The sequence below is a fragment of the Primulina tabacum genome, chromosome 6, assembly GCF_025594145.1.
Source record: "Primulina tabacum isolate GXHZ01 chromosome 6, ASM2559414v2, whole genome shotgun sequence".
In the NCBI taxonomy this organism is placed as follows: domain Eukaryota; kingdom Viridiplantae; phylum Streptophyta; class Magnoliopsida; order Lamiales; family Gesneriaceae; genus Primulina; species Primulina tabacum.
In genome coordinates, this window is record NC_134555.1 from 6,813,787 (window position 1) to 6,829,509 (window position 15,723).

At 36.1% G+C, this 15,723-nt stretch overlaps 1 protein-coding gene across 2 annotated transcripts; it reads left to right on the top strand.

The window, feature by feature from the left end:
• The first annotated feature begins 1,001 nt into the window (after nucleotides 1–1,001).
• On the top strand, nucleotides 1,002–6,097 carry LOC142549044 (B-box zinc finger protein 22-like). 2 transcript variants are annotated; one of them, XM_075657784.1, is made up of 3 exons: nucleotides 1,002–1,427; nucleotides 4,942–5,307; nucleotides 5,634–6,097. In XM_075657784.1, exons 1-3 carry the CDS (start codon nucleotides 1,245–1,247, stop codon nucleotides 5,907–5,909), a joined length of 825 nt encoding a protein of 274 aa, XP_075513899.1. In that variant the 5' UTR covers nucleotides 1,002–1,244; the 3' UTR covers nucleotides 5,910–6,097. The 2 variants fall into 2 exon arrangements, with proteins under 2 accessions (XP_075513899.1, XP_075513897.1); XM_075657782.1 differs by having other exon boundaries at nucleotides 1,004–1,427; nucleotides 4,912–5,307.
• The last annotated feature ends 9,626 nt before the right edge of the window (nucleotides 6,098–15,723 follow it).

Sequence of the window (15,723 nt, forward strand, 5' to 3'; positions counted from 1 at the left end):
ATTACATAATATCAATAATTATAAATGATTATTCAAATATTCATATCTCACTAATTTTAATAATTAGTTACATAAAATAATATTCCGTGCATCGCATGAATGATATATTAATATATATAAAAGCTGAGTTGTTGTCGACTTTAGAAAGTTCCCGCCTACTAAAAAAAGAAATAATTAATTATGTGATTATCCAGGAAATATATTAAATATTTAATAATAAATATATAATAAGTATATTATTAAATATGAGGTTTTATTTATTTTTTAATTCAAATTTGAATTTTTGTACTTTGAAAATATAAACTTCAATTAAGTGTCTGCATTATTATTTTATTTAATTTTGATCTTGATTTTGATTTTTCTGTTATTTTTATATATCACTACTTTCTAAAATATTATTCAGAACTTTAATATAAATATTTTTAATATATTCTAAAAATTAATTAAAAGCTTTATTCAAAATTTATTAATCTAATAAATTACAAAAGAATTAATTTTGGAAAATATTTATTTTTTATTTAATTGTAGGATCCAGTCCTTACCGCTTTACCAAAAGTTATAGCTAGTAGTAATGGTGCAACTCAAATATTTTAAACCGCACTGCAGGTCAAGCACCACGATTCGATCGCTCTACCAAGCAGGGGCAATTATTGCACCCAACAATCTTCCTCCCAATAATTTCACTCCTTGCAATCAATGAGAATCGAACCCGTGACCTTGGCTCTGATACCAATTGTAGGACCGAGTGCTTACCGCTTTATCAAAAGCTATAGCTAGTAGTAATAGTGCAAATCAAATCTTTTAAACCGCACAGCAGCTCAAGCACCACGATTCGATCGTTCTCCATCTACTTTCAAATGGTAAAAAAAAAAAAAACATCATTTATTTCCTATTTCTTTACTATTTTTTTTTAACCTTTTTTTCTTTTTCTCTTTTGTACATCAAAACTAAGCTTAAAATATAAAAAATTCTTCATGTATAATAATATATCCTCATTCGTGTATATTGGATATACGGGGTCCAGCGTAGAGTTCACCGTTGTTTACGATCAACGATAAGCATCAGACTAATATAAAGATACTTCCGACACCCCTCTACCTCGCAAATTCTGAAGTAAACCCACCGAACCCGACCCCTTTCTCCCATTATTTCTTCTCTATATCAATCGACCACTCGTATGCCCATATCCTTTTCTCCGATTTGTGAGATGGGTTCTGCTTAGTTTCAGTAATACCAGGAGTAGGATGAAGATTCAGTGTAGCGTGTGTGAGGCGGCGGAGGCGAAGGTTCTTTGCTGCGCCGACGAGGCGGCGCTGTGTTGGGGGTGTGACCAGAAGGTACACGCCGCTAATCAACTCGCGAGTAAGCACCAGAGGGTTCTCCTCTCCAGCTCTTCTTCTCAGATGCCAAAATGTGATATCTGCCAGGTTCGTACATTTTTCTAAAAAAAAATAATAATTTTTTGGGGTTTTTGGTTTTGTTTTCTTCTTTACCTTTACGTAATGGTATTGGAGTAGTGGATGGGTTCATGAATAGTAAACTAATTGGTCACTGCAAAATTTACCTGTTACGGTTTTTTTGCACTCAAAAATCGGAAGATATTTTCACTTTGTTATTCACAGGGCCTTTTTGTATGATATTCTGAATGATAAATATCTTGGGATTCTCAGGGGTCAGTCCTTTTATATATATTAATTTTTTATTCTTTTTTATGAGAATAAAAATGTTCTTTTTATGAGAATTAAAAAAGAGTCCAGATCACGAGATTCTAATATCCAGCTTTTCAGCATAACTAATTACTATTTGTTATAACACAAAAATTTCTGTAAGGCGATCTCATGAGGCAAAAAAAAAAATCTTGTGAGATGTATATTCTGATTTATTAAAATTTTATGTCAAAAATATTATTTTTTATCGTAAATATTTGTTTTTGTACGTGGTTGGATTTTGAGGTCTTGAGGTATGGATTTTATGACTTGTCTTTTGACAATGTTTTTTTTGTCAAAAGATAGTACACGATGACATGTTTAATGGTGTGAAAAATTTGGAGAGTCGATGTCGATGTCGATGTCAGCGTTGATAATTTTATTATATGTTTTTTCAGTTGTGAGATGATGATGCAGAAATGTTATTAAAATGTATTTTTTTTATTCAATTTATTAATTTGGTATTTTTAAAAAAAGAATAATTGAAACATAAATTAAAAAATACAATTACATATAATTAGAAAAAATACACAATTAAAAAACTTACACGCAATTTTTAAAAAATACAGGCAATTATTAAAAAAACAAATAATTAAATGTAACAAATTATGAACTAAATATTCATATGATACTCACATTGAACGTTACTCAGGTTTGGATCATTAATATATTTTCCCATGATCAGATTTTCTTGCTCCATTTCCTTTCTTTCTAGTTTCCTCAACCTCATTTCCCAAATTTTTTCCATATTTCTCTCAACTTTTGCAAAATGCGTTTCTGCTAGAGCAATCTTGGCATCCTCCTTTTCATAATATTGTTACTTCTTCTTTCATTTCTTTGAGAAAATCTACAACCTTTGGAGCTTTCGATCATTCTCCTTTCATGACCTTTTTAAGGCATTCATTTTCATTTATCTAATAGTTTTGCCCAATTCCTTCATGTAATCTCCTTCATCGGAGGTGAGTGTGTCAGATGGTGTGTGATAAGTGCAAGTTTTGCACTAAAATTACCCAAAGAATTGGCATGAAAGTGTGCAAATATCACGCGGATGTACGTGTTTTTGCAGTTGTTATGTCATTGTAGGAATCGAGCATGAATGCATAACTTGCGACCAACAAGGAATAAATTAAATGCCGAAATGGAAGAATGAAGTAAACAAGAAAGCAGAGGAAGTGCGAGACAGAAGCAGACGCACGCCAGTGCACTACCCGCGCACGCGCAAAAAGGAAAAAAAGACAGCACTACGCGCACCGGAAACCCCCGCACCAACATGCGTAAGAGGTCTGCGCAGGAGACCAGTAGCATGCGCGCGGCTGCGCTGGATCCTGTGCAGCCGCGCGCGGGAGATCAAAAGCTCGCGCGTGGCCCCGACCACGCAGGAGAGGAGAGATAGCGGAGTCGCGCGTACCTGCGCGAGGAGCCGCCCACGCGCGCAACGCAGATCTGTACGGGCTTTTTCTTGGGCTTTCGCAACCATTCACGCACTTGTGAAAATTGAAACCCTAGCAACAAAGGAGAAGGGCCGCAGACGCACACAAAAAGACAGAGAATATAGAGAAACGGAGCGAGAACGACGAACAAAGACAAAGAGTGCACCTACCGGGGATGGAGTCGCAAATCTGATTCGATTCTCTTCTTCTTATTTTTAGTCAGTTAGTTATTCTGAAAAACATGAGTTTATTTTATCGTTTTCATTCATGAACTAATTTATTAAATCTAGAGGACGACGTAGCTTGGTCGGATCTATGTTGTTGAATTGTTGATTTACATATTCGGATTTCTTTTTGGTTTATTTATATTTTCCGGATCTTATTGCGTTCAATTACTTGATCAATAATTGGAGTATCATAATTATTCGAGATCTATCACTCGGGAAAGAGGATTTTCAATAGGACTGTATGAAAATATATCTTGGGTGTTTATAGAGTTCGGGAGACCTATAACTCTTTCAAATGATGATCCGCTTTGGTTAAATCCTTCTAAATCTCTTATTTTGTTTTGGAAAGCAGACAATCAATTCACAACATCCGTGAAATGTTGTTGCATGTTGTTCCGTGTACGTACTTTTCATTCATATGGCAACTCATGGTTATATTCCTTCCAAACTAATCCCCGTAAACTAGTTGCTTTGATAATTGCCAAGTGTCGGATTGGTGGAAGCGTTGCTCCATACTTCGGTCTTCGTCCAATGTTTCCTTGTGGGGCCATTCACCTCTGTCGTCGGCAACGATCTTATTCCCTTTGTTTTTTGGTTTAGGAAGAAGGACTCCATTGGGATTTTGAGAGAATTGAGTTTAGTTGAACATAATACTCGACATTTGGTTGTCAAAGTATTAATAATTTAATTGAAAAGAATATGGTAAATGAGTTTTGATATCATCATTTCTCCATTGATTCATTTTGTATTTGGATTTAAAATGAAATGAAAAAGGAATAAACTTTGATTCATGAAATTAGAAGAAATTGTGATTTGTGAAATGTGTAAATGACAGTCAATTTATAGGAATGTGGTTGGATTTTCAGAATATGGTCGTTGGTGATTTAGGAGTGTGGTTGGATTTTCAGAATATAGCCGTTGGTGATTTTCCATAATTTTTTTAAAAAAATAATCAGATTTTTTTTTTCACTTTTTTAATGATTTTTAAATTTGTATTTTTTTTCAAGGATGGGAAGATCAATGACCAGATCATCATATCATTCTTTTTTTTTTCCCAATTTATTTTCATTTTTTAAATGTATAAATTAATATGGACATTGACCTCAAAGGCAAGATTAATCCGTTGATGTCATTTTATAAAAAAAAAGAAAGAAAGAAATTGGACTTCAACTCTCTGCGAGAAGCCCACCGTGAGCATCACACAGCGAATGCTTCTGCATGCTTCAATGGCCGAGGAAACCAGCGGGCGAAGCATGCTCTTAGCATCACTTGACCACTGCAAAGCTTTCATTCTAACTCAGAGTCAGAAATTCAAGTGGGGTGATTCAATTTATTAGACATATAGTTTGAATTTATTTTTTTGTCATCGTTGTTACTGGATCAACATATAATGATGTCGTCGGAAAAGAATATTTCTGGTCATTGGACACAAGATATAAGAGCTTACTTTGAGTTTTAGCTGCCCGATCTTCGCTTTTTATATTCGACCATGCATGTATATTATTTTCTATTCACGCTTTTATGAATAGGCTTTGATGCTTATTGCAGGAAATTGTAGGTTACTTCTTTTGCTTGCAGGATAGAACTTTACTTTGCCGAAAATGCGATGCTGCCATACACGGCACGAATACTTTAGTATCTTTGCATCAGCGATTTTTACTCACTGGGGTCAAAGTAGGACTCGAACCAACTGAATCCTGGCCATCATTTTCCACGAGTATGACTCGTTCTGATGAGAAAATCTTGGGACCAGAATCTCTTTCTGTTCCTCAGCCGATGACCCCGGTATCATCAAGTATCGTTGGGAGTGACTTTACGCTGTCAAACCTTTCTTTCGCCAGTGGTTCTGCTGGTGGTAATGTTACGCAATGGCCGTTGGATGAATTTCTCAGGATTTCTGGTTTCAATCAGAATGCTAATTTCGTGAACAATGGCTTGTCAAAGGTATGGTTTTCTCACCATTAATTGTCATTCTATTATACAGAGTGAGCAGGAGCAGGAAAATCTGTTTATTTGTAGTTCTCAGACAAATGTGGTTGCTACCGTTTGTTGCAGCTGTGATCATCTAATTCTTCGTTGTTTGAGTCATGTACTTACTTGGGATCGTAGACCAAATGTGTATATCTGTAGTAAAGAAACCGAACCTTTTGAGTTTTAAATTGGCTTTCAGATTCTTCAGATGTGATTTCTGCTGTTTTCCTGGTATCACAAGTTGAACTAAACTTTATTTTTGAATCATTTTTTTCGCTTCCTTTAAATTGTCCTATCAGGCGAATAATGTTAAATTTGGAGGTTCCATTTGCTCCCGAGCTGTTGAGGGATCACAAGAGACCAACGAGTGTCTGGATCAGATGCCAGATACATTCTGGGCCGTGCCACAGATCACATCTCAGCATACAGAATCCGAGCTTCACTTGTCTGAAAGTTACCCGAATCCATCAAATTGTGCTACCTTCGTGCCCGATGTAAGTTCACCATGGTTCCAGATTTCCTGTCTCCACCAAGAACCATGCGGTACGAGCTCCAAGAAAAGGCGACAATTCTGATACATCCTCCAAAATCTTCCGTTTTCGGCTCGAGATTTGTGAAGGTTACATGGCGTTTTATGATCTATTGTTCCTTGTGTTCTTGTTTTCAGAAATAAATTATATGTAGAAAGCTGATGATTGTATTTTAAATGTCGTAGAAGACAACTGATGTGTATTTGTGTTGAATTTAGTAGGATTTGTCTGTTTCCTAGGATGTATACTTTTTAGTTGCTTCTGCCAACGTGATCTTGTTTGAATCTGTGATCACGCGGCTGATTCAAATGATACTATGTACGCATACATATTAAAATTTTGTGTTAAATAATTTTTTTTTAAAAAAAGTTAAATATTAAATTAAAACTAAATAATTTAAAATAAAATAAAATTAGATAAAGATAAAAAAAATATTTATTGAAATATGATAGATACACACATTTATCAAAATAGATTTTTATAAATTTTTATTAAATAAAATGATTTTTATTTATGTAATTTGAGAAGATGGTACTTTTGATTTATTAAAAAAGATATTATGACATCAAAGTTAGTTATTATATCTCTTGAACGTTAATGATACAATATAGATATCATGTTTGCGTTATTTAACTTGATTAGAGTTGAATTGATTAATTATGATTCTGTAGGGTTGAGAAAATAAAAATCTTGATTTTGATGATAATAAAATTTTTTATTGTGTTTCTAACATATTTATTAAATGTGAAATTGTTATCTCAAGTTGGAAGCTGAAACTCGAAATCAATCAAACTAAAAATTTGGCGAACTGCGGTATTTTGATGATATCTCACTGTTCAATGATGAAAACGACAAGCCGCCAAAATGACTGAATAGAAAATTCAATTTTAGACAATTCATATTTCACAACAGCTCAAATGGTGTGAAAGTTATCTAGGCAAAATATTAGTTGCAGGTTGAGTTGATGAAAACAGAAACAACAGTCATATTGAATGGAGCAATTTTGATATTTTGACCATATCAATCAACTCATTTATTCAAACTGAACGATTCATTATGCATTATAAAGCTAAGAGAACGTTATAGAAATCATCTTCATAAGTTAAAATCTGAATCGGATCAAAAGAAGATGATAAATCACGATGGCGTTGTTGGTTCTGCACAAAATGGAGAACAAGTTCTAGATTTCTAACAACCTGATCTGTCTATCATATCTTTCTCATGCGAACTTGGAATTGAGTGATTCTTGATTTCATGGAAAGCTAAAAGAAAGGGAAACAACTTTCATGTTCATCACTTTGCTTTGCAATCGACGAAGCAAGAGCTATAACAAAGCAACGCCAACAGCTCAACTTGTACTAGCTTGGCCACTTGGAACATCTCAGATCAAGCCAACAGCTCAAGCTCATAACAGACCAGATCATACCATCACAATTTGATCAGATCGATATGATAACAGCTCAGTGTAGGACCGAGCGCTTGCCGCTTTACCAAAAGCTATAGCTAGTAGTAATGGTGCAACTCAAATCTTTTAAACCGCAAAGTAGATCAAGCACCACGATTCGATCGCTCTACCAAGCATGGACAATTATTGCACTCAACAATCTCCCTCCCAATAATTGCACTCCTTGCAATCAATGAGAATCGAACCCGTGACTTTGGATCTGATACCAATTGTAGGACCGAGCGCTTGCCGCTTTACCAAAAGCTATAGCTAGTAGTAATGGTGCAACTCAAATATTTTAAGCCGCACAGTAGCTCAAGAACCACAATTCGATCGCTCTACCAAGCAGGGACAATTATTGCACCAACACTCAGTTTCAGAAAATGGCCAGAAACACAAATTTGACTGTTGCAATGTTGGAATCCATAAACAATCTTTCCAAACGATTATATTCTTGTGCCTAACGTATATATCACTATTGGAGGCTATATAACATATTGAAAAATAAATACAAAATTTGGAAGTTGATTCACTGCATAAGCATCCTATATTAAGAAATAAGTTAGAATGAGAACAAACCCAAGTGTGAGGATAAATTTGATATATACATACACTGTAAAATTTCTCACACACAATCACTCAAACATATACATGAGAGTTGAATTTCAAAGTTTAGATGAGTGAGTCTTCATAAAAGACATAATTAAAGATTGTGTTTGTAGTCTTGACATAATATATATGAAAGGATCGGTTGGAAGGATGAAAAGTGTTTAGAAGGTGGGGTTGAATAAACACTTCACGAATTATAAATTCTCTTCGAGATTTGGATTCAGTTTGGTTACAAACTGACTCTAGGTATCACGTCGGTCAATGACAATCAGTTAAACTGAAGAAAAAAGTTGTGGAATATGAACTGACTGAAAAATAGAATATCTAACTGAAATATAATAACTGAAGTAAAAGAACACAATTGTTTCTGGATGTTCGGAGACTTGAATAACTCCTATGTCACCCCTTCTATCACGAAGATAGGATATCCACTAAAAGACTTTGATCAAATACAAGACTTGTACTGACCCACTTCAGTTTGGACTTATCAATGCCAAAACTGAAACTCTTAGCTACAAACGCTTTTACAGTCCTTGACTGAACTTAGCACGACTTAAAGAATTTGCAGATATTACAAAGTGCTATTAAGCTCAAATGTATAGCCTGAATGCTACTGATATATCAAGTGAGTGAGAGCTTTCAATATTTGAATGCAATAAAAGAATTTTGCAGCGTAACAGCAAGCTTGGAAATTCGTTGTAGGTTGGTTGGTTTCTCTGCTGCTCTCTTCAACTATTTATAAGCTTCCATTTCAACGGTAACATTAACTGCTGTTTGAATATTATATCCATTGATATGCCACGTCGTTATTCTTCTGACAACAGTACTCTGTGATCTCTGAAATGTGGCGTTCAACTAATAGTTGCAGACTGTAGTGGTACTATTTGTCGGTTGTTAATGACGCGTTCAGCTGAATTAATCAGCTGCTGGGAAATAAACTGGTGAGGAGAATAACTGAGTTGCGTTTTAGTTGCTTAGATCACTTTACTATATTCAGTTGCTGAGTTAGATTCAGTTGGTTCGCATAATCAGTTGGCAATTTGTCAAACGCCATAATTTTGTTTCCAACAATTTTCCCCTTTAAGGTGTTTGACAAAACTAAGCACAAAATAACTGAACAACTGAACTCATCGTAGATAACATAAAAGTTTAGAATTGAGTAACAGACAATGACTCAAAGACTGCTCTTCTTTTGATGATCTAGCAGATCTTTAATCTCTTCCCCCTTTTTGTCAAATAAACACATCTGAAGAGATAATTTCCGAACATCGATTGATAAGAGATTGACAGAAGAGGATATGTTAGAGACGGCAGAGAGCATTGTGGTTCGCAACGAGTCTATTTTGCTTGTTACAAGCGTCTCCAGATTTTCAACTCATTTGCTGATAACGTCTTGAGTGATGGAGAGACTCTGAGCCAAACCTTTGTTCTTTTGAATTGCATCCACTGACTGAGAAAGAGAGATTAAGGCTTCTTGAATTGCTTTCAGTTTCTCTGAGTTGAATTCTTCAGCATGTTCTAGCTTCAGAGAATGTGCTAGTTGAGTATGCTGAATTTTGTACAAATCATTAATCATTCTCTGTATATTATGCTGAATGTCCTTAATCTCTTCAAGAGCAAAATCGAGATCTTTGGCAGAGTGAGGATTTGGCTGATCCGACGCTCCAGTTTTCTGAGAGAGTCGATCAAAAACCACCATGGTTCTTTCAGATATCATTGTTGCAGCAATAGTCGATGCTGGAATATCTGTTTCAGTTACTTCTGCTTGGATCAGAGGAGGTGAAGACTGAAGTTGATTAGCATTTGAGCTTTCCTGCTGAATGTGAGAGTTTGCAGGGTCTTCAACTAGAGGGTCATGAACTGATGCTTCTGCCTGATGATCATCTGAGATTCGAGCTGACACAACAGTTAGAGGATTTTCAGAAGTAGTCAATAGATCCTCCAGATTCTCAGTAATGTGGTGATATGGTGATTGAACAGACATTATTTCTTGAACATTTGGTTCAGAAATGACAGTTTCAACTGGCTCGTCAATTAAGATGGGATTCTCTTCAACTGCTTGATCAGCGGAGTGATCAACTGACAAGGGTTCATTGGTGGAAGTTTCTTAAATCACTAATTGAATGATTTCATCAATATGAGCTAGTGTCAAATCAGCTTCAGGATACATCTTGGAATCATCAATAGGAGAAGGTGACACAAATGAAGATGGAGCAATTGAAGATGAGGAGACATCTGCTTTCTGAGAAAGGATAGCAGTATTGTCCTTATCAGACTTTCCAGCTGATTGTTTAGCTAGATCTTCAGTCACAATTTCTTGAGAAAATTCTGGTATGATCAGTTCTTGATCCATTTCTCACTGTTTAATTTCTGCTTGTAGTCCAATTAAATCTGTCTCCAGTTGAGCATAAACTGCTTTATCATTGAATGCAGTTGGACTTGTGGGATTGAAATTTTGCCGAAGCTCAGTAACAATCTGCTTCAGCTTCTTTTCTCTTGAAAGATCAAAGAAATACCTCTTCCTCTGCAAAGCTTGATAAATTGAAGAAGATTTGACAAACTTCAGCACTGCTCTTTCTAGAGCAATAAATCTTTTCAGCTTAGACTTTTTGTTGAGATCCTTGGCAAAAACATAGACTCTGAAATTTACCCATTCTTCAAAAACTTGGAGCTTCTCTTCAGCAAATTTATTGACTTATTGCCAAATTAGATCAATGTGAGTTTGAATGGCATTCGAAGGTCTGGGCTCTTCTTGCATTTTACCTTTGCCCTTAGAGTCAGTCAAAATATGAGGAATGGTTAATCCAGAAGTAGTTGTATCAATCTTTTCTCTGAGCACAACCCCTTTTGGTCTGACAAATGGTAAATGGGAGTAAGGAGAAATACTAATAAATGGAGCTTTTACTCCAGCAAGTCTGGTTTTATCACTAGATTTAATGATTATACTCTTTGGCGGAATGGTGAACAAGGATAACTGATCCTCAGTTGAGGACTCAGTTGGAATTGCCTTCAATGGAACAGCCTGGATTGGCTGAGCTCCTGATTTCATCAACTTATCGGTTGGTATGACTTCAAGTGTAGCAGTAGGTTTGGTTTTCAGTGTCCGTGGTTTCTTGGCAATTGGAGGAGACGGGGTCTTCTCTACATCAGAATCACTGATAAGCAGTTTGCGCTTTGAAGTCTTCTTCTGTGGTAGAGCCTGGGCAATCTTAACTGATTTGGAAACAGCCTGCTGCGTCCCAATCTCTGTTTTGATCTTAACAAATTTTTCAGGAGTGATGTCCAACTTAGTTTTTGGAGGCAAGATATTCTTGGCATTGAACACTTTGAATTTAGATAATCTCTCTGAATCATCAGTTACTAACCCTTTGACTTTCATCAAATAGCTCAGTTGAATTGCAAAACCTTTGGACTGCTTGGTGGAAGAGAACATATTCTTCAAGATGTTGAAAAGAAGGTGCTTCTAGTTGAGTCTCCGTCCAGCCATGATGACAGTAATGGCTTGAAATTTTTCCAAGGTTAAAGCAGCAAAGGATCCTGCCTTTGCCAATAGCCCCTTGGCTACAATGTCGGCTAGTAACTGAACCTCATGCTTCAGCTCCTTCTTTGGATCGGAAACTTTGATTTTCCGTCCATCAGCAGAAAGCAAGGTTTGCATTTCTTCGATATCAGATGATTTGACATCAGCAAGTTGTGCCAACTCATCAGAAGGCAGCAAAAACAGTTCTCCAAGAGAATCCTCAGAAATGGTCAACAGTTGATTGTTGACAGTAGAGATGATGTTACCTTCAGAGTTGATAAATCCATTTGAGTAGATATCTTTATGTTCCTTTGGATAGATTTCTTGAGAGAATTGCCCTAAGAAAGTTTTCAACCCTGCTGATTCAAGTTTCAGAAAAACATTTTTCACATCGGCTTCTCTGATTGATAGGGATGACTCAAAATTGATAGCCATAGCATTCAATAAATGTGCCGGAATTTGATTTGCCATTGCTGAGATTAAGAAAACCTGAAATTTCACAAGACACAAGCTCGGAGTGTATAAGTTTTCTCTTGATAGTTGATGTACTCGTAAGAATAAACTGAAGTTAAGCGGGAAAATGTACTTATGTACGTGACTGTTCAAATTCTGGACATGTGTTAGTCCATTGAAAATTTGAGTGAAAACATGTGTATGTGTGCTGTAAGCGTGTGTACAAATTAAACAGTTAATATGCGTCCACGTTTTAAGATAGGATAAGATTCATCATGAGATAGCAGACAGTCACGTCACTTGATTTAAAATATAATATGGTTAATTAGATAGCTTATATGAGAAGATTAGTGAAATACCCAACTGAACGATCAGTTGTAAGACTGAGAACTTTCAGTTGAGAGTTGACTGACATTTGTCTTCTCAGCTAACCTCTTAAAACCAATATTTCCCCTTAATAGATGCATATAAAAATTATAAGCAATATTAATTAAAATTATCCTGATGCTTAGTAGAGTAAACGTCTGCTGTAATGACATTGTCCTTTCATCTTCCTTGTCCTGGTCTATAAATAAGAGTAGAACAGTTAGTTGCAAATATATCAGCAAAAACAAATTCAACAGCTAAAATGGCAGATGCAAGTGGTTCAAAAGCTCCGGATATGGCTGAAGAATTTATGCGAGCTGCACTAGAGAAAAGGAAGGAGCCAATAGAAGAAGAAGTCTTCCATCAAATCCTTTGCTACTGGGAGGATTTACAAGAACTCCAGTTACTTTGGGAGAATGAGATGGCTACCACTCCCGTCCTGGTGGAGAAACTGGAGAAATACCGAAAGCGCCTGCACGTGGCACACACGGTGAATATATTCGAGTATGACAGAGATTATCAGCTGATGCTCTATAAGGAGAAGAGAATCCTAGAGCTTATGGCTGAATCTGACAGCTTCCATAAGACTTCCACTGGAGATTTATCTCAATGGATGAGCAAGTGGAGAGCTTTTGTTCAGGAAGAATTGAACACTGTAATCCATGATGATTTCTTCAGATGAATAAAATGTCATTCCAATTTATCTCTGTCTTTATTTTCCTGTATTTGTTTTCAATTTTATCAGCTGACAAATAACTCATAAGCAAGATTACTGATAAAGATTAACTGATAAAAATTAAGATAAATCAATTAAACCAAGTATATTGCGAAAATGAGAAAAATTAGTCTCAGCCAATAGTTTGGTGAAGATATCAGCTGCTTGCTGATCAGTTGAAACATATTCCAGTCTGATGTCCTTCTTCAAGGCATGATCTCTGATGAAGTGATGCCTGACATCTATGTGCTTGGTCCTGGAGTGAAGAACTGGATTGTAGGTAATAGCAATCGTGCTTGTATTGTCAATAAATATGGGTGATTCTTTTGCGTCAATTCCATAATCTCTCAGTTATTGCTGAACCCAGAGCAGTTGAGCACAGCAGCTTCCAGCAGCAAGGTATTCTGCCTCAGTTGTGGAAGTTGCTATGGATGTTTGCTTCTTGCTGAACCAAGAGATCAGTCTGTCTCCTAGAAACTGACATGATCAACTTGTACTTTTACGATCAAGCTTACATCCTGCATAATCTGCATCTGAATATCCAACTAAATTGAAAGATGAATCCTTAGAATACCATAACCCAACATTTTGTGTACCTTTTAGATATTTTAGAATACGCTTGGCAGCTGTGAAATGTGATTGCGTAGGATTTGCCTGAAATCTAGCACACATGCAAACAAAAAATACAATATCTGGACGAATAGCAGTTAGGTACAATCATGAACCTATTAAACCTCTGTAAAGCGTCATCTCAACTGATATTCCCCCTTGATCTGTGTCCAGTTTTACTGATGAACTCATGGGAGTATTTGCAGCTGAACACGATTCCATGCCAAACTTCTTCAGTAATTCCTTTGTGTATTTAGTTTGACTAATGAAAATACCCGACTCCAGTTGCTTCACTTGTAATCCAAGAAAGAATGTCAGTTCACCCATCATGCTCATTTCAAATTTTTCCTGCATCAACTTAGCAAATTTTTCGCATAATTTGGGGTTAGTTGACCCAAAGATGATGTCATCAACATAAATTTGAACGAGTAGAATATGATCATTCTTGGAGAATTTGAACAAAGTTTTGTCAACTGATCCAACAGAAAAATCGTGATCAGTTAGAAATTTTGAAAGAGTGTCATACCAAGCTCGTGGAGCTTGCTTAAGACCATATAAGGCTTTGTTCAAATGGTAGACATGATCAGGAAGGTGATGATTGATAAAACCTGGAGGTTGTTCAACGTAGACTTCTTCCTGCAAGTGGCCATTCAGAAATGAACTCTTTACGTCCATCTGGTAGACTTTGAAGTTTTTGAATGAAGCATAGGCAAGGAAAATTCTGATTGCCTCCAGTCTTGCAACTGGTGCATATGTCTCATCGTAGTCAATTCCTTCTTCTTGCCTATAACCTTGTGCTACTAGCCTTGTTTTGTTGCACACAACTGAACCATCTTCGTTCAGTTTGTTCCTGAAAACCCATTTTGTACCTATAACAGTTTTTGAAACTTGTCTTGGAACTAGGTTCCAGACATTGTTATGGATAAACTGATTTAGCTCTTCTTGCATTGCATTTATCCAGTTTGGATCAGCAAGAGCTTCATCAACTTTCTTTGGTTCCAGTTGTGATACAAAAGCTGAGTGAATAAATAGATTGAGCATCTAATTTCTTGTTCTCACTGGATCAGATGGATTACCTATCACCAATTCTGGAGGATGTGATTTCTTCCATCTGAGTTCAGCGTTTATTGCTTCTGATTCAGCAACTGCTTCTGTTGGCAACTGAATGTTTTCAGTTTCAGTTGGAGCGATTTCAGTTGGTAACTGAATATCATTTGTTTGCTCTATCAACTGATAGTTAGGAACAGCTTCTGGTTCAGCTGGTTGATCTAATACTTCTGGTTCAGGTGTTTGGAGGTTGTTTTGATTGATATGATTGTCTCCTTCATCATCATCCTCCAAACTGATATCTGTGAATCTATCCACTAGCTCAACTGGATCAGTTGGCTTATCAGTTAGTACAGTTTCTTCAAAAACAACATGGATAGATTCTTCAACATTCAGAGAATTTTTATTAAAAACTCTATAGGCTTTGCTCACCGAAGAATATCCAAGAAATATTCCCTCTGCAGATTTTGCATCAAAAGTTTTTAAATAATTTTTGCCATTGTCAAGAATAAAGCATCTGCAGCCGAATATTTTGAAATAAGGAACCACACTTTTTCTTCCATGCCAGATCTCATAAGGTGTTTTCATATGATTCTTATTAATCATTGATCTGTTCTGAGTATAACACGCAGTGTTTACTGCCTCTGCCCAAAATCTTTGAGAAATACACGAATCAACAAGCATTGTTCTAGCAGCTTCTTTAAGGGTCCGATTTCTCCTTTCAGCTACACCATTTTGCTGAGGAGTTCTAGTTGCTGAGAGCTCATGCTTAATTCCAGTATTTTCTAAAAAATTTGAAAGAATTTGATTGATGAATTCAGTTTCTCGATCGGATCTGATTCTATCAATACCAACTGATTTTTCATTTAATAATCTTTTGAAAAGCTTGATCAGTTGTGCAGCAGTTTGGTCTTTTGTCTTGAGAAAAATAACCCAAGTAAATCTTGAAAAATCGTCTACAACTACCAAGGTGTATTTCATTCCCCCTAAGCTCACGACCGGTATTGGACCAAATAGATCCATGTGCAACAGCTCTAAGCATCGGGAGGAGGATTTACGGCCCTTGGTTTTAAAAGAAGATTTTACTTGTTTACCA